At 37.2% G+C, this 24296-nt stretch overlaps 1 protein-coding gene across 1 annotated transcript; it reads left to right on the top strand.

Annotated features, from left to right (window-relative positions):
• Positions 1–8864: 8864 nt before the first annotated feature.
• Positions 8865–21251, top strand: LOC128743722 (uncharacterized). Its single transcript, XM_053840350.1, has 4 exons — positions 8865–9027; positions 9122–9359; positions 20598–20731; positions 20797–21251. Exons 1-4 carry the CDS (start codon positions 8964–8966, stop codon positions 21096–21098), a joined length of 738 nt encoding a protein of 245 aa, XP_053696325.1. The 5' UTR covers positions 8865–8963; the 3' UTR covers positions 21099–21251.
• Positions 21252–24296: the final 3045 nt, after the last annotated feature.

Genomic DNA, 24296 nt, shown 5'->3' on the forward strand with positions numbered 1-24296 from the left:
ATTCTGCTGGGTTTTGAATGCGCACTGGTATGTGCCGGCGATCTAAAGATCTATCTAGCTGTGAAATCTGTCGAAGATTGCTAGTGATTGAAAACACGGCACTGCTGGATACCATCATTGATTGTGCTTATCTCATTTCATTTTAAGATGAACGGAGCTGTCCTGGAATGCGTTGATTAGATTAAAATGATCTTGGAGTTCTGCCCACGTTCAAACAATTTCACTTTCAGGATATAACGGTGCTACGACAACGGCATGAGCATTCGCTTCCCTCCGATATGAAACGATGGTAAAAACATTAGTAAAAAATATTTCTTACCTAGTTATAATTTTAGTTTATCGTACACTGAAGTCGTTTTATATGCGATTAGTTGTGTATAAACTATTTTTACGCGAATTCCGAAATTTACGTGGAACGTGTACCCCGACCCCCCCCCCCCTGACAGCGTGCCTGTGTGCAGTTAGTCCTGAAACTCATGCAAAAGTGGTGGCTCTTTTTGAATGCAACTTGCAATTATCAAGGAGAGGCACGATGGAAATGAGCGGAGTTTGTATGTTCAAAAAACAAAGAAGAGGACTGGTTTGAAAAGTTTCAAGGCACAAGGGTCACTAAGGGAGACTATTTGAAAAAAGGGGCATAATTGGCTACGTGACAGAAGGTGGAACTTAACAAAAAGGGGAGGAACAACGAATGTGTGTATGAATATATATTCCGCCATAACTCGGAAATGCCTGGACGGTTCTTCATCAAACTTGGTACACGTGTTTCTTGACTTAAAAGAATCAGTAAAAAGGGTGGGCAAAAGGGGGAAGCGTCTTGTACAAATGAGAAGGAAGGTTCAAATGGGTGACGGTGTGTGTTTCGTTTGCATTTAAGGACAAGGTCGTCAGAGTCCATTTATGGCAGTCAGTATGACACTGAATATCACCCTTCCATTCCCTGCTTTAGTGTATCAACAAACTCCCTTAGACTCGGCAAACCATCACAAAAAATAAAATTGGTTCAACTAACCTGCTAGCCGTAATCAGATCTTGCAACTCGAAGCACTAAACATTGCATTCTACAGGTTCTATTACTACAGGGCATAACTTACACTAAATACTGTGATTTCTGCCCAATTAAAATTCATCACTATATTTTCACTTTTTCGCCGTCGATTTTTCTTTAATTTTTTTCGGCCGTTCCATTCCTCACATCACTCGTGAAACTTAACTTGAAATACAGAAAACTTTAATTTACCACCCGAACAGTTATTTGGTAAGATATTATAATGATTTTGCTCAAACTGTTCACTTGAATTGATATGAAAAACTTTACTTCGTTTCGATTGCAATTCCGAATCCGCGACCGTCGTTGTTGATACGTTACCAAGGAAACGGGAATGATGCCATATTTACGTTGAGCATGAAATTGGAAAATAATTTTCGCTGTTAAATTAACGTTAAGTGTCGAAAATATACTTATAAAATTCTCTGATAATAAAATTCACCGTAAACAACATTGTATGTGATAGAATTACTGTCGGATCTCGTTCAACAGTAAAAATAGATACGCAATTTTACGTTTCATAATTGTTCATAACAGATTATTACCTACTACTAGCAACTCAGCATAAACTTAGCATAAACAAAACGATAGTAGAAACAAGTACTGAAATCAGTAAAAAAGCAGCTGGCCTCTGACGACTTTCACCTTAAAACGATGGTAGTTGTACAAGTGACTGGACGACAAGAAGAGCTTTCTGAAAGGGGGTAATGGGTTAGCCATTGACAAGGGAGAAGTTCAAAAACGTAAAGAAGGTTTTGTGTCGTATTATACTGCCTATAAAAGCATAACTGTCCCATATGGAAAAACGTAAAGCGTGGGAAAATGAGATTGAAAGTGACAAAAACATCACGTTACACTAGTAATTGAACTATCCACATAAATTTTGTTGTAAAATTAAAGACCAATGTAATATTTTTTCAAAATTTTGAAGATGGGACAGTTATGCTTTTATTTACAAGCGCAAGTTGCTAAATAAAAGCATGTCTGTTCCATATTTTTTCAAATTTTTGCCAGTACATAGTGAAAGATAGTTTCTACGCCAAAGTATGCGCTACAGAAACGCTCCTATAATATACCAAGATCTCAAGGTCGTGATTAAAGAAGGCAAGAAAGCCGTCGCGGTGTTGGACATAAAGTCGTCGATCTTTTTCGAACCAGTGATGCTGGCTTCGTAATCACAAATTATAAATCCTAACCAAGGCTATACCTCAAAAATATTTGAAAAATAATATTCAAAAAGAGCAGCCTTGTTGTTAAAGATAACAGCAAACTTGATAAAGTTCGAGTAGTTCGAAACAGGTGTGTCCTGCTGTTGAAAAAACAGCACTATTTATTGTTTTGAAAACTTTTCAATCGAAATAAAACATCAGAATAAAGGATATCGTGAAATCAAAACGAAGAGAAAAGCTGCTCTATTAAATACTCTTTTCCCTGACACCGCCGTAGAAAATTGTGCCAGTGAAAGCTTCGCCGATTAAAAAAAGCTTGTGGTCTTAAATTTAAAAACAAATATGTATTACTGTCATATTTCTTTTTTTGTTAAGTTTTTATCCTATTCAGGTGGAAATTAAAAGAATATTATTTTATCAAAGCTATAATGCCTTATGGTTGCCTCAGCTGACAGAAAAAAATGTTTATTATGGACAATATTATTATGGGACAGTTATGCTTTTATTTTTCGTATGGGACAGTTCAGGTTTGATATTTTTTGGAAAAATTTTCGAACAAAGTCCGTCTAAATTAAAGTTTTTTAGATAAATTAGGATATAAATAAGCTACTTTCGTGCTTTTCTCAAAATCGATAAAATTCTATATGGGACAGTTATGCTTTTATGGGCAGTATAGGGATTACCGAAAAGAAGTCAGATGTACAAGTGGCTGAGAGACAAAAGGGCCCCAAGAAAGATCGGACAATTAGATAGTGCTAACTAAAAGTGGTGCAAGGCCATTTATGAAGAGCAATTTAACGAAAGATTTGAAAATAAAAAAGAAGTCGAAGTTACCATAAAAGTTTAGTTAGCAAACGAATTCTATTCAAATTCGACCAAGTAGTGTGGTACAATAACAATGGCATCACCTTGGTTCCAAAGGAGCGGAATCCGACCAATACCCGGTAGATTTAGGAATAATGGTCTATTATGAAAGTCTCTTTGTTAAATGATTTTGAATATCTTACTACAGCAAAGGTTTGCCTATCTTTTCGAAACGGAAAGAAATGAAGGAAAGAAAAATCTAATTTTGACTGGCCGTGCAATTTTAACTCAAAATTCCTGCAACGTGTAAAATTTGCTTACAGAAATAATGTTATGAGTTTGGTAGCTCTAAGTACAGAGTACATTTTATATACCTAATTTTACTCTATATAGATTAAAAATAAATTTATTTTTATGTTATTGACATTTATACCGGTACCAGTCAGAATGACTAAATAGCTGGTATATCTAGTGGTAATTCTTCATGAACAGATGTTTCGTCCTTAAAAGAACGTTTTTTCGACGTGATATGTTGAAAATTTAAATCTTCTTTTTCATCTTCTTGGGCAGCAACAAAACAGCTTGGATCTTCGAAAGGACACCTCCCTGAGCAATGGTGACACTGGACAGTAGTTTGTTCAACTCTTCGTCGTTGCGGATGGCCAGCTGCAGGTGACGATAATTCTGGTCGTTTTGTTGTCGCGAGCAGCATATTTCCATGCCATTCCAGCTCCGCTTAGCATAGTTTCCTTTTCTCAGCAGCCGCTGAATATGACCGACCGGGAACTGCAGACATGCAGACAACTCGAGCATGATTTTCGCTTACTCTTGATGTTTTCTTCTTTGCCGCGTCCAGACATGCCGATGAGATGTTGGCAGTAGCTAGTGTTTGAATAATGCTATTCGCCGGCTTACGTCGTGTTATATACCAGAGCAAGCGACAAGAATCGGCTGTGCTTCGCAAATAATGGAATTGTATAATTTGAAAAATAAATGTCCAGCCTTTTTTCATGGTCCGTCATTCCATTACCTACGTTGAACAAACTAGAGGATTTCAATTTCAGTCTGGGAAAAGAAGGTAAATTTGTCCGTTTTAATTTGTTTTTTTTTTCAGAGAGTCGTTCAATTTTTGCTGCCAAAGAGGAATAACGCTACGCATTACTGTAGCTGTACTCGTTTAGCATTGGTAATGGCTGAATTTGCGTTGCTAAAGAAAACCGAGGGATAGCCCCAAGTTCCAAGTTTTCTAAGTTTTATCAATTACCGAAAACCGTTCTTTTAAGAACGAACAAATTTTTATGTAAAGATGCACAAGAAGTCACTAAAACTGCTAATACTAATACTGCTTATATGAAGTTATAAAAGATTGTTGTTCTCCGCTGATCCCAATACAGTTTATAACGTTCAATAACGTTTTTCTGTGCATTTGTAGCGGTCAATAGTATTTAATTTGGTGTTAACTTGGTTTTAATTGCTATCACTTGTTCACGCCAGACAATTTTTCAATGTGACGATTGTTGTAGTAACTGCGGCACCGCTCGTGTTGCCGTCGGTGGTACATCACAATAAGGAATTATCAAGTCAATTAGCAATCAATGAGAATGGGTAGGATTACGCTTAATTCTCTTGTAACTTTGTTATAGTAGAATTGAATGGAAATTTCCTTCAACTTTCTCGTTGGTTCCAGAATTGTACCAAAACTTGTTCGAAAATAATTGGAAACTATTCCTACCAATCAAATAGCTTCAAACAGCTTGGTAAATAGCTTGGCAATCTATTAAGAATTGAGTGAATTAAAAGCCAAAGCGTGAAAATGCATTACCACTCTGATGGCGTCATTTCCAACAACCAATCACAAAGCGAGGATTTCTAGATGGACAAGGCTTCTTCATTATTTCCAATTTTTCAATAGAAGATTTTCCGAGCGATTGGTGCAAAAACATTTATTATCTCAAAACTTGCCATAAAACGTAGTCCTACGTCAAAAATTAAGTTGCATCCCTCGCTTGGGGTGAACCCTATCGGTGAGAAATGGTGTTAATTCAGCGATAATTGGAATGCAAAATGGTTGCTTATATCGATGAAGTCGAGGCATATAGAATTCAATGAGTGTTACTGCTAAAACAAGGAATTAAGACGACCTGCAGTAACGGTTATAACGGTTAACGGTTATAACAATTGATGGAAAAAATTAAAGAAATACACTCAAATCTTGTTTTACGTCCACTATTGGGGGGACGTAAAAAAAGGACGTTAATTCAAATTTAGGACGAGAGAACTTTAATTTAAATTTGGACGTAAAAAAGAGAACGTTTATTTAAATTTTGAACATAAAACGAGAGAACGGTATACTCACTGTCAGTTGATTATTGGAGCACCATTCAAACAGATCATCCAGATAATGTTGTAGTTCAATGCAGTTTGCTATGGATCGTATCACAAGAAACAGTTTAAGATCGTCCGAATGGTGGTATGGTAAAACAGACGTCATTGAAAAACAAAGAGAAAAACAGAGGCCCAAGATTGCTTCCTTGTGATACACCTGATGAGCAAACGAAGCTGAATGATTCATAGTTTCCAACCTTCATAGAAAGAAAACGGTTAATCAGCTATGATCAGAGCCACTTGACGAAGCTATAAGAGGCTCCCAATCCAGCAATTTTTACCACCAGAATAGAGTGATCGACTCGGTCAAATGCGGCTTTAATATCTGTGTGTATGGTATCAACTTGAGCACCATCCTCCATATGTTTAATGCAGTGTGATATGATGAACTGAGCTTAATTAGTGGTTGCCGATCTACCTGGAAAGAAGCCATGTTGGTCGGTGGAGATATATGACTTAGCTTCGTGTAAGATTATTTTTCCTATTAGTATTTCAAACAGCTTGGAGGCAGCGTAAAGGGATGTTATACCTCGGTAGTTGCAATTGTACTGTTTATCGCCTATTTTGAAAACCGGAAACATCACAGAATTTTTCCAACATGTAGGAAATACGGCTTGCGATAATGATTTGTTGAAAATTATTTTTAACGGGCAACAGATTTTTACGGGCAATATTATTTTTAACGGGCAATTGCTCATTAGTACGACCATTATTGGAAAATGCGTGTTTGATTTGGACTCCCTACAAACTAGCCTGGAATTCGAGAATTAAACGAGTGCAGAAGAGGTTCATTCGTCTAGCGTTACGTGACCTACCCTGGCGTGATCCTTTGACCTGCCTCCATATCCTGAACGGTTGGAGAAATTGATTCACCGAACATTCTATCTCTGCTAAACTTTCGTGCTCCTCAACGTTCTCTCCGTTCTGCTGGATTATTACAAACGGGATTGCACCGTACTACAATTGGATTTAACGAACCGATTGCAGCTTGTATTCGCACGTTTTCTCTGGTGCACCTATTTGAATTTGGGGAACCAACGCCGAAGTTTCATCAAAAAAATTTAAATTGGATGAATCCTATAAGTGACGATTATATTTTGTATGTAGTTTAACATTATTTATTTTTTTGACAATATTCATGTTCATTTGTAATGCGCTATGTTAAGTTTAATTGTATTTTTTTGTAAAAAGTTGATGGGGGTTTTACGCCCACATGAGGATGCCCTCAATTGGGCTTTTCCCCATCCAGTTACTCCATGGAGACTATTCTTTTGCCAGGAATTTTGTAAACGATTGGGTAAACATTATCATATGAACTGTCTTACTTGTTGTGATTCTATACCGCCTGCAATGGATTTACTCTACGAATTATTTGCAGTTTGCACTATTTAACTGTCAATAGAATCTTAATGTATTATTTAGCTACTCTAATTTAACAAAATATGTTACTTTCAGTATGAACTTTAACTGTGAAAAATTATACAGTTTGCGAACTGTTTATATCAATTATTAAGCAATAAATCTCCTTATATAAATGAATCGCACTTAAAGAGCCGAACTTCTAAAAATTATATAATAGAAAACTTGATTTTATGTATATTAAATTTTTTATAATTTACTTTAAGCCTAAAGCCGAATCCTATCCACGTTTCTAAGTAACAATGATTGATTCGGTCACAACAGTTTGGTTAACTTGTACATCATGACATTGACACTTCTCCCTAGGCTAGACGATCCTCCGAACAGGCACAGGGCGTGGATGGGTTTGGCTTTCGACGTCGAATTTAGGTAGCGTGTGAGGTTGAACGGGTTCGTACAGTAGCGCAATCAACAGAGACCCATAATGTTAGATGGACAGAAACAAAATAAATAAATAAATAAACAAAGGGCACTAGCACATTTTTTAATTGCAATTATAGGAATTCTGTCAGGTCCATAAGAGGTAGAGGACTTCAGCTTACCGATCACAGCAATAACGTAATCATCGGAAAAACTTATGTTACCAATGTTTAGAACGTTGTATAGAACATGACGGAGCGCACTTTCGACTTCAACGAGTTAGCGAAAGTAGCACTAAATACACTAGAGAAGTATTTGGCGAATAGATTACAAATATCGCTTTGCGAACTGGAATGTTCATTATCAAGGAACATGTTCGAGGGAAGTCCGTTTTCTTTTCGTTTTGATTTTACGAAGAACCAGAAGTTTTCAGGGTTCCGTTTAAGTTTCGTGCTCCTTAGAGAATCTAGTAATCCAGAAAAATCTGTATTCAAAAAGTCAAACTCTCTATCGTCAAACATTTCAAACATGGTCACTTCATGTTGGACTAAACCAATGGTTTTACAATAAGTATAAAACCCATTGATATAAACGCAACGAAAAGAAAAATTTCGTTCTTTGAATCTAATAACGGAGCAAACCAATTATTGCTACCTCACGGGGAAGTTAGAGCGTTTTGCATCAATCGAAATCAATAGCAGTCAAACGGCATAATGTCCGGTGAATATGGTGGGTGAGGTAAAACTTTTTGGCCGTTATTTTTCAAATTTGTGTGATTGGTATAGTAACATATAGGTGAATATTGTCACGATGGGAAATTACAGATTCGTATCTAGTTGCATATTTCTCAATCTTTGAGTCATTTGCTCAATTGTTGAATCAATTGTTGTCGATGCAATTTGACCTAATTTCATATCTTGGAGCTACATATATTCGATTTTTCCGTATTACCGTGTATGTTCGACTGGGAGTGGGAGGTCTCCCGACTACGAGAGACAGACAGACAATCTTTATTGTTTATCATTTCAGTCGGGGTAATCGAGTCCTTTTTTAGATTGTTTTTAAGTCTTGAAATTTCATTCAATACTATATTGTACTTACAATTTAAGGGTCATTTAATTTACTGAAACTCTTAAAAAATGCTGAGACGGTAACGTTCACCTCGCTGCCACCTAATGCTGCAATTCCTACACTGTTTACTGACTCGTTCGTCAGAACTGAACAGGTATGAAATCAAAATTACCAACTCGGCCCTTTCCGTGCATTGCGTACGTAGCACGTGCCCAAGCAAGCAAGCAAGCAAGTTTGTAGTATCCTCCGACACCCGGCGCAGCGGTGTGTTATGCTTCTCCACCAACACCCCACCAACCTGCTGCCGCTACTGGAGCAACCCCAACCAACCAGCCAACGTCACATCGCTAATAGCTGAATGGGCTATTCGCAGTTAACTTTCAACTGGTGCGCGGACTCGTCCACCTTTACTTTTCACGCGCTACTGACCGTCCCCTATCACGTCTCCATTATTGCCGCTCTGTTCTAGTAAGTTTTCCCGCTAAACCGGGCGATCCAATTATCACCGAACCACCCGTAATGATCGACGAGGTTTGAAAGCAGTTAGCCCTCCTAGCCTAGCCGCTACTGGTGCAAGTTCTAACTAGCTAGCTAGCATTCAAGGGATGAGGTGTCGTTTTTCCGATTAGGACGTGCATAAGTTGTATAAAACAACGCCAGATAGTTTCATTTGATTCGTGACTGTTTAGTGATACTGAGGTTGAAATATGAACCTGTTCGGTGTTGGCTTTGTTGTGGCCTTAAACTTGGCCTTCGCTTGCAGCGAAGTTTGTAAGTATTGGCCGTGCGTTTTTCTGTAGTTTCTGAACTGAACCAGCGGATTAAGGATTGCTTTTCTTTTCGGCGTGCGGCGTGTCTTTTGCAGCTCCGGTGCTGGAGGTTTGCTCGACTAGCGATCCGCAACTGAACCAGTGCATCGCCAATGTGGTGGAGAAGCTGCGGCCAAATATTGCCTCCGGCAATTACGGCCCAGGCCGTATCGCTACCAAGCTGGATCCGTACTTTATCGAGAAGCTGAACATCGATCACGGACCGAGCTTTCGGGCCAATTTGAACAATGTGAACATCGAAGGGATTAGCAAGTTTGAGCTGCGGAAGATTCGGTAAGTGCGGTTGTGATCTAAATGCATTGCGAGGTGGCGTTTTCTGAAGTGAAAATTAATCGTTGTGCAAAATAGAAAAAAAAAGTTAGAAGTATTGTGGTAGACATATTTGTGAGACCTAAACAAAAAGTGATTGGGGTTTAATGGGGTTGGATCATAACTAATGCATAACGACAATCCAAGCAAGGCACCTGACTAATCAATTGTGAAGTTGGTGCAACGATTTTAAAAATCCTTCAAAACATATAATTAAAATGTGAATTTATTCCTAGATTTTACAATCAACTCGAATGCAAATTTTGATTTGCTGTTATAATCAGAATTACATGAGGTGGAATCGTGCCATCAAACGCGAAGATTTTCGTAAAGCAAAGCCTTGGGCTTAAACGTTTTCCTAAGACTCGACTTCATTGTCGAGAGAAATACAAGAGAATTACGGGGTTAGTGCAACGATCCTTCTGATTCTATCTAGCACCGCCCAGCAGAGATTCGAACATACGACTGATTCTAACCCAAGAAACATTTATACGCTGAATAAACATTTTAGCAGCCATAATTATTCAGCCATAGCTGGATATGCATCGAATAAAATTTATGTAAACAACTGTACAATACTTATTCAGCCGAAATTGGAGAACTTATACAACCTATTTTATTCGAGGCGGAAAAACACTTGTCAAGCCGTTATACCGCCTCTGTGCGCCTTGTTTCCAGCTTTGCGCAAATTGGTTATTTAAAAAGTCGCGAAAGCCTCTATTAAGCTACATTACAGCTTCAAAGCAGCTATTAACAAGCCCGAGCTTGACTTAGATGATTAAGAGCTGAAAAAAGGTTTTTATTTCTAATAGTAAACCATAGTTCAGCCACAGGTTGAATAAATTCAGCTAAACACGTTTGATCAGTCTGCAATTGTTACCTGGGAAGCTGCTTTCAAAGTTGCAATGGAGCTTAATAGAGGCTTTTGCGTGTTTTAAATAACCAATTTGCGCAATGCTGTCAATTCTATTTTTAGAACGAGAAATAGTTTTGCAATGCTTTTTCAGTCGCTTAATCAACGTCTTATCAACCTTTATGCAGCCAAAGAATGATCTATTTTTAAATTTAAAAAAGAATAGAACGCGTCATATTTATTTTGCCATGGCGTCGTATGCTATGTTTTAAATTTTGAATAACTTGAATTCGCATATGCAAGCTAATTAAAATTGCATGTCGTCATCTTTCAGGAATTGAACCGCCATCTTCTGATCCATAAGCACTCATCGTATGATCCGCCCCATCTGCATCTGCAGAACAGACAGTGAAAATATCTTTACACTTGAAACAGTCGATAATGTCGATAACTGACATATATTTTTGCTGCCAGTCTAATTGCGAAACTCTATGATCTGACAGTATGTGTGCTGTAAACCGAATGAAAGCTTGGTATTAGTTTGTAAATCCACTTTAACACCCTTAAGCAGCTTTAAAGTAGTTTGAAAGCTGTGAGCCTAATGAAAGCGTCTACTAGTTTGTAAAGCCACTTTAACACCTTTAAGCAACCGTAAAACGGTTCTACGTTTATGGCTGTTTAGAAGCGGATTGTTTATCAGCTTTGGAGGAGAGGTGGTTTGGAAAAACTTAAAGTAGCTTAAACATCGCTTCGTCAAACACCATTTGAGTGCTTACTTTATGCAGCTTGGATCGCCTTAAACCAACTCGTAAACAGCAATTGCTCTTGCTGTTTACGAGTTGGTTTAAGGCGATCCAGTGTACAAGATTTTTCGAAAACACACACTGATGAAACTTGCATGTCGTAGGCATGTCGTGTGCAGCCTGCATGTCGTATTTTTTGGCTGCATAAAGGTTGATGAGACATTGATTAAGCGACTGAAAAATCATTGCAAAACTATTTCTCGTTCTAAAAATAGAATTGTCAGCATTGCGCAAATTAGTTATTTAAAAACACGCAGCTTTGAAAGCAGCTACCCAAGTAACAATTTCAGGCTGATCAAACGCTTTTATAGCTGAATTTATTCTACCTGTGGCTGGACTATGGTTTAGTTTTAGAAATAAAAACCTTTTTTCAGCTCTTAAACATGTAAATTTGGTGATCTTATCAACCTTCGGGCTTGCTAACAGCTGCTTTCGAAGCTGCAATGGAGCTTAACAGAGGCTTTTGCGCGTTTTAAATAACCAATTTGAGCAAAGCTGAAAACAAGGCGCACGGAGGTTATATAAAGGGCGATATAATCGCTTAACAAGTGTTTTTGCTGCCTGAAGCGAAATAGGCTGCATAAGTTCTCCAATTTCGGCTGAATAAGTATTGTAGAATTGTTTACATAACTTTTATTCGATGCATATTCAGCTATGGTTGAATAATAATGGCTGCTAAAATATTTAATCAGCGCATAAACGTTTCGTGGGAGGGCTGTTTATTAAGATGACAAATCGTTTATTTAGCTAGTATAGCACAATTATTGAGAATATTGACGGGTTGTGGAGAGGTTAAAGATGCGCCTAATCTGCTTGTGACACTATTATGTGAAGCAGCTGATTTACAGCGCATTCGTTGGCTGCTTAATCATTTATAGAATACAGAGGCCTTTGCTTAAATTTATTCAGCGTCTACCACCTGTATTCAGAGTTAAATCAGCTGTGACCAAATCAGTAGCTTTTTAATTCAGCTTCGGTGTTTGTTGGGAAGCCTCTAAGCTAACTGCAAAGTGTAAATAGTTTCCTAAAGAAAGAAGTGTTTTATTGTGTTCATAAATATTATTATTTAGTCATATTATGATTGGAGCAAAAAAAACTCGTGAATTGTAAGAAATTTTTCGCACTGTTATTAAGATATGAGCAGTTGTAAATAGTTAGAATTCTACTCGAAAACCTCTCTCATTTACCGCTGAAAGGGGGTTTTAATGTGATTTTCGATTCCATGGTCTCTTGGTTTTTGGAAAAAAAATATGCAGATTGCAGTCCAGACAAGCATCAGTAACGTAGTTGTAGCTCTTAGAGTAACATAGCGGTATATTTAGACGTTTTGGCTATACATTCCGGTTATCTCCGTTATAGTGAATCTAGATTATCACTGCAAAAAAAGTGTTTTTCATTGAAATTATAGAAAATTAAGTTGGGTACTTCCGATTCGTTCTCAATTAAATGCACGCGAGGTGACACACACGGGCTACAGTTAGTATTCTCATAAATCACTTCATTTTCTGGTGGCAAATTCAGGATCAGGAATGAAGTAACATATCCTCCAACCAATGACGCGCTTTCGAGGTTGCAGTCCTGCTCCAGTAATTTAATTGTGAAAAAGTCAAAACTTCTTTCACAATTAAATTCCACTGCAATTTTTTTTCGATAGATACGCAATGCGCAATTCAGGCTTCATCAGTGTCTGTTTCCAAACTGGAAAACAAATCTCTAAAAGACACTGATAACGCCTGTAAACCGTTGGCAAAATGCGTAACTGTCGGAATAAAATTTATAGCAATATTTAATTGTGAAAATAGTTCCGACTTTTCGTTTATTCAGCTTCCCAATCCATATTTTGAAGCGGGTTTAGATTTATCCGGGGGCTTGATTTTCGGACCAGTGTTCAGAAAACGGAAAAAGATTTCAAATCGAATTTCCGCATTTTTACTCACAAGAGTCCAAGTTTAATGATCGTCTAAATTAGGTCCAAATTGGATGATCGTCAGCCACTCCAAAGTGGTCCAAAAGGGAAACAAGTGGAAATTTTTACGTAGAACTACGTTTTTGTTTTCTATATTGTGGGCACTTTTGAAGTACGAGAAATGAGCATGTAACAGAAAAATGGTTATGATTTGCACGCTTATAACTCAGCCATTTTCCAATGGATTTTGGAGATATTTGCATCAATCGATCAGAAATTTTTCTAAAAATTAATTAATATAGCATAACTAAAAATAATTTGCCAAAACGCTATTGAAAAAAGCATAAATATTAGACATTGTCAAGAACGAACGAATCACATGGAAGCAGTCTTTGCTTCCCAGGCCCGGTACGACAATCTTATCACTTGTGATCTCGTTTTTCTTCGATTCTAAAAAAAGTGACCGAACTATTTTCGGATTAATTGAAAAGAGTGAATTAGTTTTGTGAACGATAACTCAAATCAATTGATTATTATTTACTGTTCTACCAAAAGTTTTGCGTTTGACAACAAATATTTTATGTTTTGAACAAGTATTTTAAGCCAATAAACATATAACGATTGTCAATTGGTGTGTAGTTTCCAACCAGTTATCTAAAGTTACCTGATGCTGCAAGCCACTCAAAAACATACAAAATGTGGTATCTCCGCCAATCACTTGGTGACTTGGTAGTTTAATTCTTTATAGAACTACAAATCAGAAAGAAACTGATACACAAGATACAGGCATTTGGAAGGTATAATCTCAACCTCGTCCAACAAAGTTATAAATTTGCATAACAGATTGGGGAACATTTGAAAAATGTCCAACGTTATCGAATTGCATCTTCATGCTTAGTTCTACGTGAGCGCAGCGTTCGTGTCCTTAGGCACAGACCTCCATAATTTTTTCCTAGCGTCTTTTGCTTTCATTCTAGCAACTAGTGTCTACCGAACTTTTGCTCGTATGAATTCCCAATCATAATCTGAAAGTGTCAAAAGTTACCCAACAAACACCGAAGCTGAATTAAAATGCTACTGATTTGGTTACAGCTGATTCAACTCTGAAGCTTGATAATATCACCAGATTTCTGAAACTAAACTATAGTTCGGCCACAGGTTGAATATATTCAGCCATAAAAGCATTTAATCAGCCTGAAATTGTTACTTGGGTAGCTGCTTTCAAAGCTGCAATGGAGCTTAATAGAGGCTTTTGAGCGTTTTTAAATAACCAATTTGCGCAAGGCTGTCAATTCTATTTTTTGAACGAGAAGTAGTTGGGCAATGCTTTTTCAGTCGCTTAATCAACGTCCCACCAACCTTTATGCAGCCAAGAAATAATCTATTTATAAATTCAAAAAAACTACAAGGTATACAGCCCTAAGGGTTGTACGAAAGGGTGACGTAGGACTATATCAACTCATTAGATCAAAGACTAATGTAAACTGGGGGGCTCTTTAGCCGCAAGGTTACCGAGTCTGCTTTGACAAGCGAATGGTCGTGGGTTCGAATCTTAGTAGAATCTGGCCATTCGATGTCAAAGTGACTTTAGCATGGGTTTATTCTCTGGCCCCTCATCACCCTTCCTTCATGCTGAGTTCTACATTATCCCAAAGACGCTTCTTATGGTTAGTATACTGGTATGAGGACCTAATGAGGTAATGGTTTTGAACCTCAGGAGGACTCACCAGTGCTAACTATAACGAGGCGAAACAGATTTGGTATAGTAGGACATGCATCGAAGCATGGGTAAAACCCTCAACACATAAGCACGCATAAAAAAAATATAAGCTTATCGTTTACTCAATAACGATAAAGCGCAGAAATGCAGTGCAGAATACAGCATACACGCGGGCAATATTACAATAGATCAATAACGTTGTGGTCAAAGTGATAAGCCCATACAAAAAAAATGTAAACTGCATTTCTGGCATATGCATGTTTATAAGAATCTGTGAGTGCCATTGTATAAGTGAACGTTTAACAGAGCGAAATATTCAGATTCAATTCGTCATTGAATGTAATGGTGGCTTTAAAAATACGCGGACGGGGGTTCATAAGTACAACGTCTGCAACCATTGAGACATAGAGATTTCTTTTGAAAATCACTTGTGTGCATCTTAAAGGTTGATATAGTAATGAATGACCAGCCCACATATTATTGTATTAAATATGATTATGCATAGCTTGACATCTTTCAATAGTCTTACTTTACACGCTTGTGGCCTTTAAAAGGGCCATTGGTTACAAATAACATTAAAGCCAAAGCACGTTGATCGCCAATATGACGTGCAAACTGACACGTTAGCGCCGTCGATCCACTGTCTTTTGCTCCGAGAAGGTTTTACTAGTTTACTTTCACAGCTTACCGCTTGTTACATAGCAGAAAATATGGCACGTACGAAAAAATCTCTGTTTTATTTGTATGAGAGTCGTTATCATCCTACCACAAGGGTGAGGGGTCTCAAACCATCATAAAATAAATTCATGCCTCCAAAAAACCCCACATGCCAAATTTGGTTCCTTTTACTTGATTAGTTCTCGAATTATAAAGAAACTTGAATTTCCTCCTTCCCCCTCCTTTCTTAGAAGGGGAAGGGGTCTCAGTACACCATAGCAAAAAATCCTCCCTTCTAAAACCCCTACACACTAAATTTGATTCCATTTGCTTGATTAGTTCTCGAGTTTTGAGAAAATTTGTGTTTCCTTTGTATAGCAGCCCCCCCCCCCCCCCTCTTACGCCCTCCATAAAATTGCTCTCTCTTACCCCCTCTAAAAAATTGCTGGTCATTTTATCTATCCAACGACATATATATTGTTCAGTTTCATTCAGTAGTTTAATAGTTATTAGCATTTGAAATCTTTCATTCAAACGTTACACTTCTATTTTCGTTTTCACAAAGTGCTACCCAGTCCCAATATAGTAAACAAAGACGTAGTCCTACGTCAAAAAATGGAATGCGTCATATTTATTTTGCTATGGCGTCATAAACTATATTTTTAATATTGGATAACTTGAATTCATGGGCGCTATATCTCTGCATGTTAGCGTTGGTAAGAGGAAATGCTTATCTAATAGGACACCATACGAACCGTTCCTTTTCAAGAGATGGCGCTTTTCTAGTGGTAGTAAAATCAAAATTTCTCACTTATTTATGTTTACCTAACTGAAAAACAATCACTAATCATATTTTATTTGTGGTACAGTTATTCTGTTATACTTAATTTTCTTGATTTCTGTCTAATTTTGATAAAAAACAAACATTTCCTATACCTCTCCATAGCATCTTACTACCAGTCATCCGAGAGCCCTAAAAAGCTAAAGCCCTATAAAGATACATTTGTAGGGCTTTATGAAAGTATGTTTGCGACATTTCAATTCGAAAAAATTAAATTTCGCAACATGAACGCAATAAATAAAAACAATGTTTACCAACTATTTATTGGTTCAGGTGTCAAACGTTATATTGCGATTAGCGATAAACACAAAAGAAACTGAGATGCATGAGAGAGTAAGGGTGTTGATTTCAGTAAATTTATTGTCGCGCAAAATTCAGATTTTATGGAAATGCACACTATGCGCTACGAAGAAACGACATCTGTTGTATTCAACAAGGAAACATTGATAGTTTCAAGCATACTCTCACGCATGGCGCATGATGAAACACTTGCGCCAACTTCTGTTATTTATTATCAGAAACTAGAGGCGGTGTCCTATTAGGGAATAGCTAATAGCTAAACGAGCTATTGTTTCATTATGTCTGATTTTTATTTTCAGGTAGAATAAATTTAAGTTTTAACACGTTTTTCGAACCATTATAAATCTCACATGTCCATAGTATTTTCCGCTGTAAATTTACAAATTGTGGCTGCTTATGAGTTCCATTATCATTATATTAAACTAGCTGACCCGACGTCGTATTGCCACAAATTAAACTGTGTTGTACATAAATCGTGAATCTCGGATGACCTTGGTCACAATCTTAAGTTTTACAAGTTTCTGGGGAGTTATGGGTGTTTTAATATACAAATTTTCCTTATAGTTAAGTAGAAAACAATTCCCCCCATTGCTTAGCCTGAAAAAATAAAGCGAATGGCATTTAAATATTCGCCATTACAAACCATTTCGCCGAATACCATTTTGCGGAACACCAATTCTTGGTTGACCATAACGCAGTATATAGAGTTTCGCAGAATACCATTTCGCAAAAAAAACCTTACGCGGGATGTACCATTCCACGGAAAATCTGTTCGTAGAAAGTACCATTTCGCAGGGGTGACCCAACTGAAGGAAAGTAATAGACGTCAGTAGATCTAGAAAAATAAGTAAACCTAGATAGAGGTGATCTCCACGGGGGGCTGCCCCCCGCAGTGGCCGTCGCTTCCGACGGCAGGTCGCCGGCAACACTCGCGGCCTATGGCCGTCTCGTGCTGAATTATCTAATGTTACTATTGATAGTTTTTGGTGGTCTTGTTAATGATTAATGTTTTATGAATCTAAAATTTCTCGAGATTGATTAGTTTTTGAGTTACGCAAAAATTTTTGTTTTATTTGTATGAGAGTCCTTATCCCCCTGCCACAGGGGTGAGGTGTATCAAACCATCGTTAAAAAAATTCCTGCCTCCAAAACCCCCCACAGAAAATTTGTATTTCATTTGTATAGGAGCCCCCCCCCCCTCCTAAAGCAGGGAGAGGTTTCAATTCACCATAGAAAACATTCTTGTCTCCATGTCACATTTTGTTCCATTTGCTTGATTATTTCTCGAGTTATTCAGAAATTTGTGTTTCATTTGTATGGGAGCACCCCCTCTTGGTGGGGGGAGGGATCTCTAACCTTCATACGAACCTTCCCTGGCACCAAAAACCCCTACACGCAAATTTTCACTCCGATCGATTCAATAGTTTTCGATTCTATAAGGAACATAAAGCAGACAGAAATCCATTTTGGTAGGCATGGATTTGTATGGGAGCCCCCCTCTTAGTGGGGGGAGGGGACTTTTGCCATCGAGAGAACCTTCCGTAGCCCCAAAAATCGCTACATGCAAATTTTCACGCCGATCGGTTCAGTAGTTTTCGATTCTAAAAGGAATATAGGGACAGACAGACAGAAATCCATTTTTATAGGTATAGATTGTATTAACAAAACCAGTTATTATTTAAGTGTTTGTAGAACATTTTTAGCTTTTATTTTAGCTATTTCAACTCTTATGTCAAGCTCGTCAATACCAAATTCAGATATGCAGTTATTTACAAAAAATATCTGGATCAGGCATTCTTCAGTAATTTTCTCCTCGGGTTTAGACGCCTCAGTTTTTGTCTCTTCTGTCATGTTTATTCTGTTTCTAGTTCTCTTTTTTCCTTTCCTCTCCGGTTTTCTTTCTTATATCCCGTTTTAGGTCTTTTTCTTTTTTATTTTTTAAATTTTCCTTCAGTCAGTTTCTCCTACTTTTTTTTCTTTTTTGTCCCATCTCACTTTTTTCCCCGCTCTTTTCGTTTCCTCTATATGTTATCTTCTTCTGTTTGGCTATTGTTCTTATCGCTTTTGGTTTCTCTTGTTTTCTATTCCACATTCCCTTTCTGGTCTTGTTTTCTCTGTTTTCTATCTCGTTTCCTTTTTCTGTTCGCTGTTTCCTCTTTCGCTGTTTCTTTTTTGCTTTTTCTGTCACATTTTTCGCCCTTTTCCTGGGTTCCAATTTTCCTCCTCCATTTTTAGTCGTTTTTTCCGTTTTTCATCCGTTCCTAAGACCTTTATTTGTCTCTTTCAGTCCCGTTTCGAGCGTTTTTTCTTTTTTTTCAGTCTCAATTTCGGCTTTTTTTGGGTTTCTATCCCGTTCGCGTACTCTCAAGCAACCCCAAGCACTCGTCGACCAATCTCCTGCAGCATGATGTCCGTAAAGCGCCACAGGGAGAATAAGTGTTCTGTAGAGCGCCAGTTTTCTGCGAGTATGCAAATAAACTGACTTCATCTGACTACATAATCCATAGGAAGGCCGAGTCGCGGCTGCAATTCGGCGTTTATTGCGGTATTAATCATTATCTCTGGTTTTATTATGGTATATTGTAACACCATAATGATACGAGTCAAAAATACTTATTGCTAGCCATAAAACCATAATAAAACTAACTACACAACAAATTTGTTGTAGTTGCTAGTATTACCACGATAAAACTAATTGACTGCATTTCATTGCTTATAAAATTACTTAGTTTTTCTACGAGACAGTAATACAATGGCGTACTAAAACAAGCTTGATCTGATTGTGATTGCGTGTCAAACCGCAATATATCTGTTAATTTTATAGTGCTATTGAAATGATAACTTCCTGGCCTAACAGATTTATTACCACTATTATGTAGAATATTGGAGCTCAACACCGAAAACATTTTTTTATGCTCGGTCATATTGCCACATTCCAGCATTTTGTCATGCCCGCAAACAAAAATTTATCAAAATAAAATGTTAGTTGTAGGAAGAAAGTTATTATCAACCAGTTTATCATGTCACAGAATGCAGCTAGAAATTATTTATTTTATTTATTATATATTTTATTTTTTTTTAAACAACTGGATTTCAGAAATCTTAAAAATATGACCTATGACGCACAGCAACGGAAATTGCTGAAAATTTATTAGCAAGCTTTATGCTTTGTTGAACAAACTGCAAAGCTTCGTTTAATTACGGCGATTGCTGCCAAGCAGCGAAAAACATGAGCGGTTTTATTGCTGCTTTCATCAGAGAGAGTTTTAAGACTACTTGAGCTTATGACCCTACTTTTAAGGAAAAACGAGTCGTCATTGATTTTGTGAATTTCAAAAGCTGTTTTTCTATTTGAGTTCATGAAAATATATTCTCTGTATTCAGATTGGCAAGAAAAACGCAGTGAATACATGTTTTAGGCTTAAAGACTGCTTCCAAAATTGGGCATTCCGAAGAAAAGTTGATGATTGCTTATTTCCCCTTGAAGAGATTCTTAAACACTTGAAGAGTGGGTCTCTTGGTGTACTTTGTATATTTCACGGTCAAGCGTAATTTAATTTAAAAACTGAAAATAAGGTTCGTTGCTAAATTAAAATGTTTTCTTTTACAAGTAACGTCCAGACTATCATTAGTCCATCAGACTAGATTGCACAAAAACTCCTGGTTTCCGTGCTAAAAAATAAGAATATAATTTTTAGTTTTTCATAAAAAAATATTGAAACTTTATTATATTCTTAAAAATACATTCTACAAAAAACATGTTCTAGAAGGCAGATAGTGTCCGCCAAAATGAATATTCCAGGATATATTTGGCGTAGAAAGTATAAGAATCTTTATCAGTGCCTGATTATAAATTTAGTATTAAATCGAGTGAAATCACCAGAAAATGCTTTAAAAAGATCCGAGTCGCTAATTAGTTTCTCTGACTATTGTTTGTAATTCTCTTTCTTTACGAATCCATAATGATGACTTATTATCTGGAATTTGCACCCATGCATTCCATAGACAAGATAAATATGCATTAACTTACAACACGTGCTTCGAACTGGTCAACAATAAAATACATTTTTACATCACGTTCCTCATTGTTCCTATTGATATGATAATCTCTCTTTCAAACAGTGAAGATCTACCCTACAAACGGTTCAACATTTCTGCAAAGCTTCCAAGTCTCTATGTCTACGGTCAATACGAGCTGAACATGAACATTCTTCTGCTGCGCATCGCCGGCAAGGGTAACTTCAACCTAACACTCGGTACGTGACAAACCCCCACCCCGGCGACCAAACAAAAATTAACTAAGCCCTTTATTTCATTTCAGAGGATACCCTAGTCAGTCTGAAGGTTCAGTACCAGCTGGATCCGAAGGATGGCAAGGATTACGTCAAATTCCTGCCCGTCGACATGAAGCTCAAGTTCGCCGGAGCCAAGTTCTGGTTGCAGAATTTGTTCAACGGTGATCCGGTGCTGGAGCAGGTCGGAAACCAGGCCATCAACTCCAACCCGCACCTGCTGCTGGACGAGGTTCGACCGTCGATCGAGGAACATCTGCGCGAATCGTTGACGGAAATTTCCAACACCGTCGTGCAGGGAGCCGAAGAGCGCGAGCTGCTTCCGCTGTAAGCCTGTCAATACCTGTGTGATATTTGTTTTAATTTTTAGTTGAAATGTGATACCATTCATAAAATCGGTTTAAGATAAGAGAAAATTTGTTTTTCGTAAGCTTTACGGAACTGTTTCCAAAACAAACAAAGATAATAAAACAATGTGATTAAGAAACGGTACCATAATTAGCATTATTTTATGGCTGAAAAATAAATCTGTGAATAATTAAGAAATTAAGCTACCGGCTGTGAATCCCTCGTTACTGACACGTATGAGCGATTAGATTGATGTTAGTTGATGAGAAACATTGCATTTACTGAGGGCCGGCATCCCGAGATGTGTTGTTGTTTGTTATAGACATCATCATTAAGGTATCATTAAGGGGCTTATTAATTCCCAAGTTGGCGTGGACGGTGTTAATTGTGAAAATAGACAATAGCTGGTGCTAATCGATATTTTATATCGAGAATCTGAATAAGTTGCTGATGTCAATGTCCGTATAGGTATTCTCGTGTTCTCTCAATCCTGGAGTTAATCACCTGCGTGAGGCCTACACACAAAATCAGATCAACTGATCGATGCGTGCGATTTACTACGAAACGCTTGATCGGCATTGCAATCTAGAAAGGAAAATCATGTTGCATTTCATTGTTGTTTGAATATTACGGCTAATATTCCCTAGGATTCCTGTGAAAGAATCAATAAGTTTCATTGTTGTTGCTTGTTCAGCATTCAGCAAACTAGATTTCAAAGATGATGTAAATAATACTGTATGCTATTTAGATGCATGATACTATTCAACTGTTAACAATTCACGTAGGGAATTAAAAATTGATGATCAATATATCTAATGTTCTATGGTAATTAAAACAGGAGCCACCAGAGGGTTTTGTGATTTTATAAATCCATAAAAAAATGAGTTTCGAAGGAATGTCGTGTGATCTTAATCTACTCGAGGGCTACGCAATATTGGCGAAATATAGGGGCCTAAGAAGAGTCTTAAATCACTTCTAGGCCGGTGATCTCCAAACTGCGCTGAATACAATACAACTACAAACTAAACAAGCGTGCTTCAAATGACACTGCTATCATCTATTTTTCCTCTACATCTTATCTTACCCCAAGGATACTATACACACCTTTGTTTCATTACTTCTTTCTACCGCTATCTACCCTTGTCTTTTGTAAAGATTACCTTCATTAAATAAATTAAATTCAATTTGTTGTCAAAAGTTATAGAATCATCGGTACTGTTTGAAATCAGCGAAAAATTTCTCTATTGCGGACGCAACTTGAACTTCTTCATTATATTGACAACCATAACAGTAACATCTACAAAACTAAATTTTGAACTAAAGGTAAGAGTATTAGAAAATATTGACGTATATCTTAGTATCAACGCAATGTCCCGACTATTTTGTATTGATTATAGTTGACAATTGATGAGAACATTTGCTTTAACAAAATTTCACGATTAAACAATCGAAGAATAAATGGAGCTGCCTTATAGTGCGTATAATAATGTAGGTATGCGACATTACTTCTGTGAAGCTCTGCTGAATTTGCTGTACCTAATTCTAAAGAAAATAACAACTTGTTGCGAATACGTCATCAAATAAACGGAATGAGAAAAACGCTTGTATCGGCTGTTTAGTTCCGTACTCGTTTTGTGCTGAAATTTTTATTTAGTATAGACAGTTGTGAGTAATAGTAAACCTTCTATTTTCAAACATGTTCTTACAGAAAAAAAAACAAAAAATTTAAAAATAATGGAGAATAGGTAAGTTAGGTTATAAATACCCTTCCGTACCCTATATCATTCCATAGCGAATTATAAAAGTGAATTTCTATTCGCACGATGTATTTTTCTACCGTTTAAGTTGTTGCCTACTGCACGGCGTTTAAAAGCCTTTCATATAGCGGGGCAATAGAGGCTTTCAACTCAGAGGTGGCAAGGTAATGCAATATTAGACTAAAAGGTGTGTTTGTGGTAAGAATGCTGCCTTGTCGCCTCTGCAGTTTATACTGAAAGCTACCATGAATCTAAAATCGAGATTGTCTTTCTATTGTCTTTCAGTTACGTATCCCTCCACTTAAGGTGAAGTCATACATGAATAACTATCGAATTCTAGAGCAGTTAATTCTAAAAAAAAATCTATTACCGTCATCTGGGGCGAGATTGTGCCAAAAAAACATATGAGGAAAATGGACTAACGATTGGAAATTAGGAACATGGAGCTGTCGGTCTCTAAATTTTCTCGGAAGTACCCACGTGCTTTCTAAAGAAGTGAAGAACCATAAGTTCGACATCGTAGCGCTGCAGGAGGTATGCTGGAAAGCAGAGGTGGGCAGCGCTAACCGGAATTTTAGCTTCGCTAACAGCTAATCCGCTAAATCAAAACGTTAGCTTCGATAACCGCTAACCGCTAAATCAACCAACAATTTAGCGGAAGCTAGTGCTAACCGCTAACAGCTAAATTTGCTAGCACTGTAGAATCGGCATTACTTTGATAAGCGCTGATTTCGGCAATAAAAGAAATTTTTTATTTCAAAGGTCTAAGAAAAAATACCTGAGATAATTCCGTGCAAAGAATTGCACGCATTCATGAAAAATGTTTGAAGAACATTATCGTTTAGCATATTATCACATTAAAAGGGTACAAAACATTTCCATGTTCCATGACATAGATTTCTCGATTTTTTATTGGAGTTTTCCATCGCTGTGAAAATTTTTGTAAAAGCTTTCTAAATAATATTTTCTCTGGATTGCTTAATAAAAAGTTACTTACATTTTGTTGGGTTTACACTTGAGCATTACCGGTAAGCATACCAGTAGTGGCGCATCTAGTAAAAAAATTTCAAGTTTCTAGTAAAAATGCAATGAAATCAGAATAAAAGGAATCAGAATCAGAAGGTAGAAAATTTGTAAAAAAAATTTGTAGATAATAATTTTCCTTGGTTGTTGTAAAAACTTTATTGCGTTGAAATTTAGCCCATTACCTATGAATTTATAAAACGAGTGATGTTCGAGAAAATCGAAAAATCTTCCTTGATGTTTTCAGTGAATGTAGGAGACCTCGAAGTTTTTAAATATCGATTTATTTGAGTCCGCGCACAAAAGTAGTCCTCTACGGACTTGAGACAGCAACTTTGTTTACGGAAGTGCACTTGCCGTATTTGAACGAAAAATGTTGCGGACTATTTTTGGCGGAGTAC

This window comes from Sabethes cyaneus, chromosome 3 (genome assembly GCF_943734655.1).
Source record: "Sabethes cyaneus chromosome 3, idSabCyanKW18_F2, whole genome shotgun sequence".
NCBI lineage: Eukaryota > Metazoa > Arthropoda > Insecta > Diptera > Culicidae > Sabethes > Sabethes cyaneus.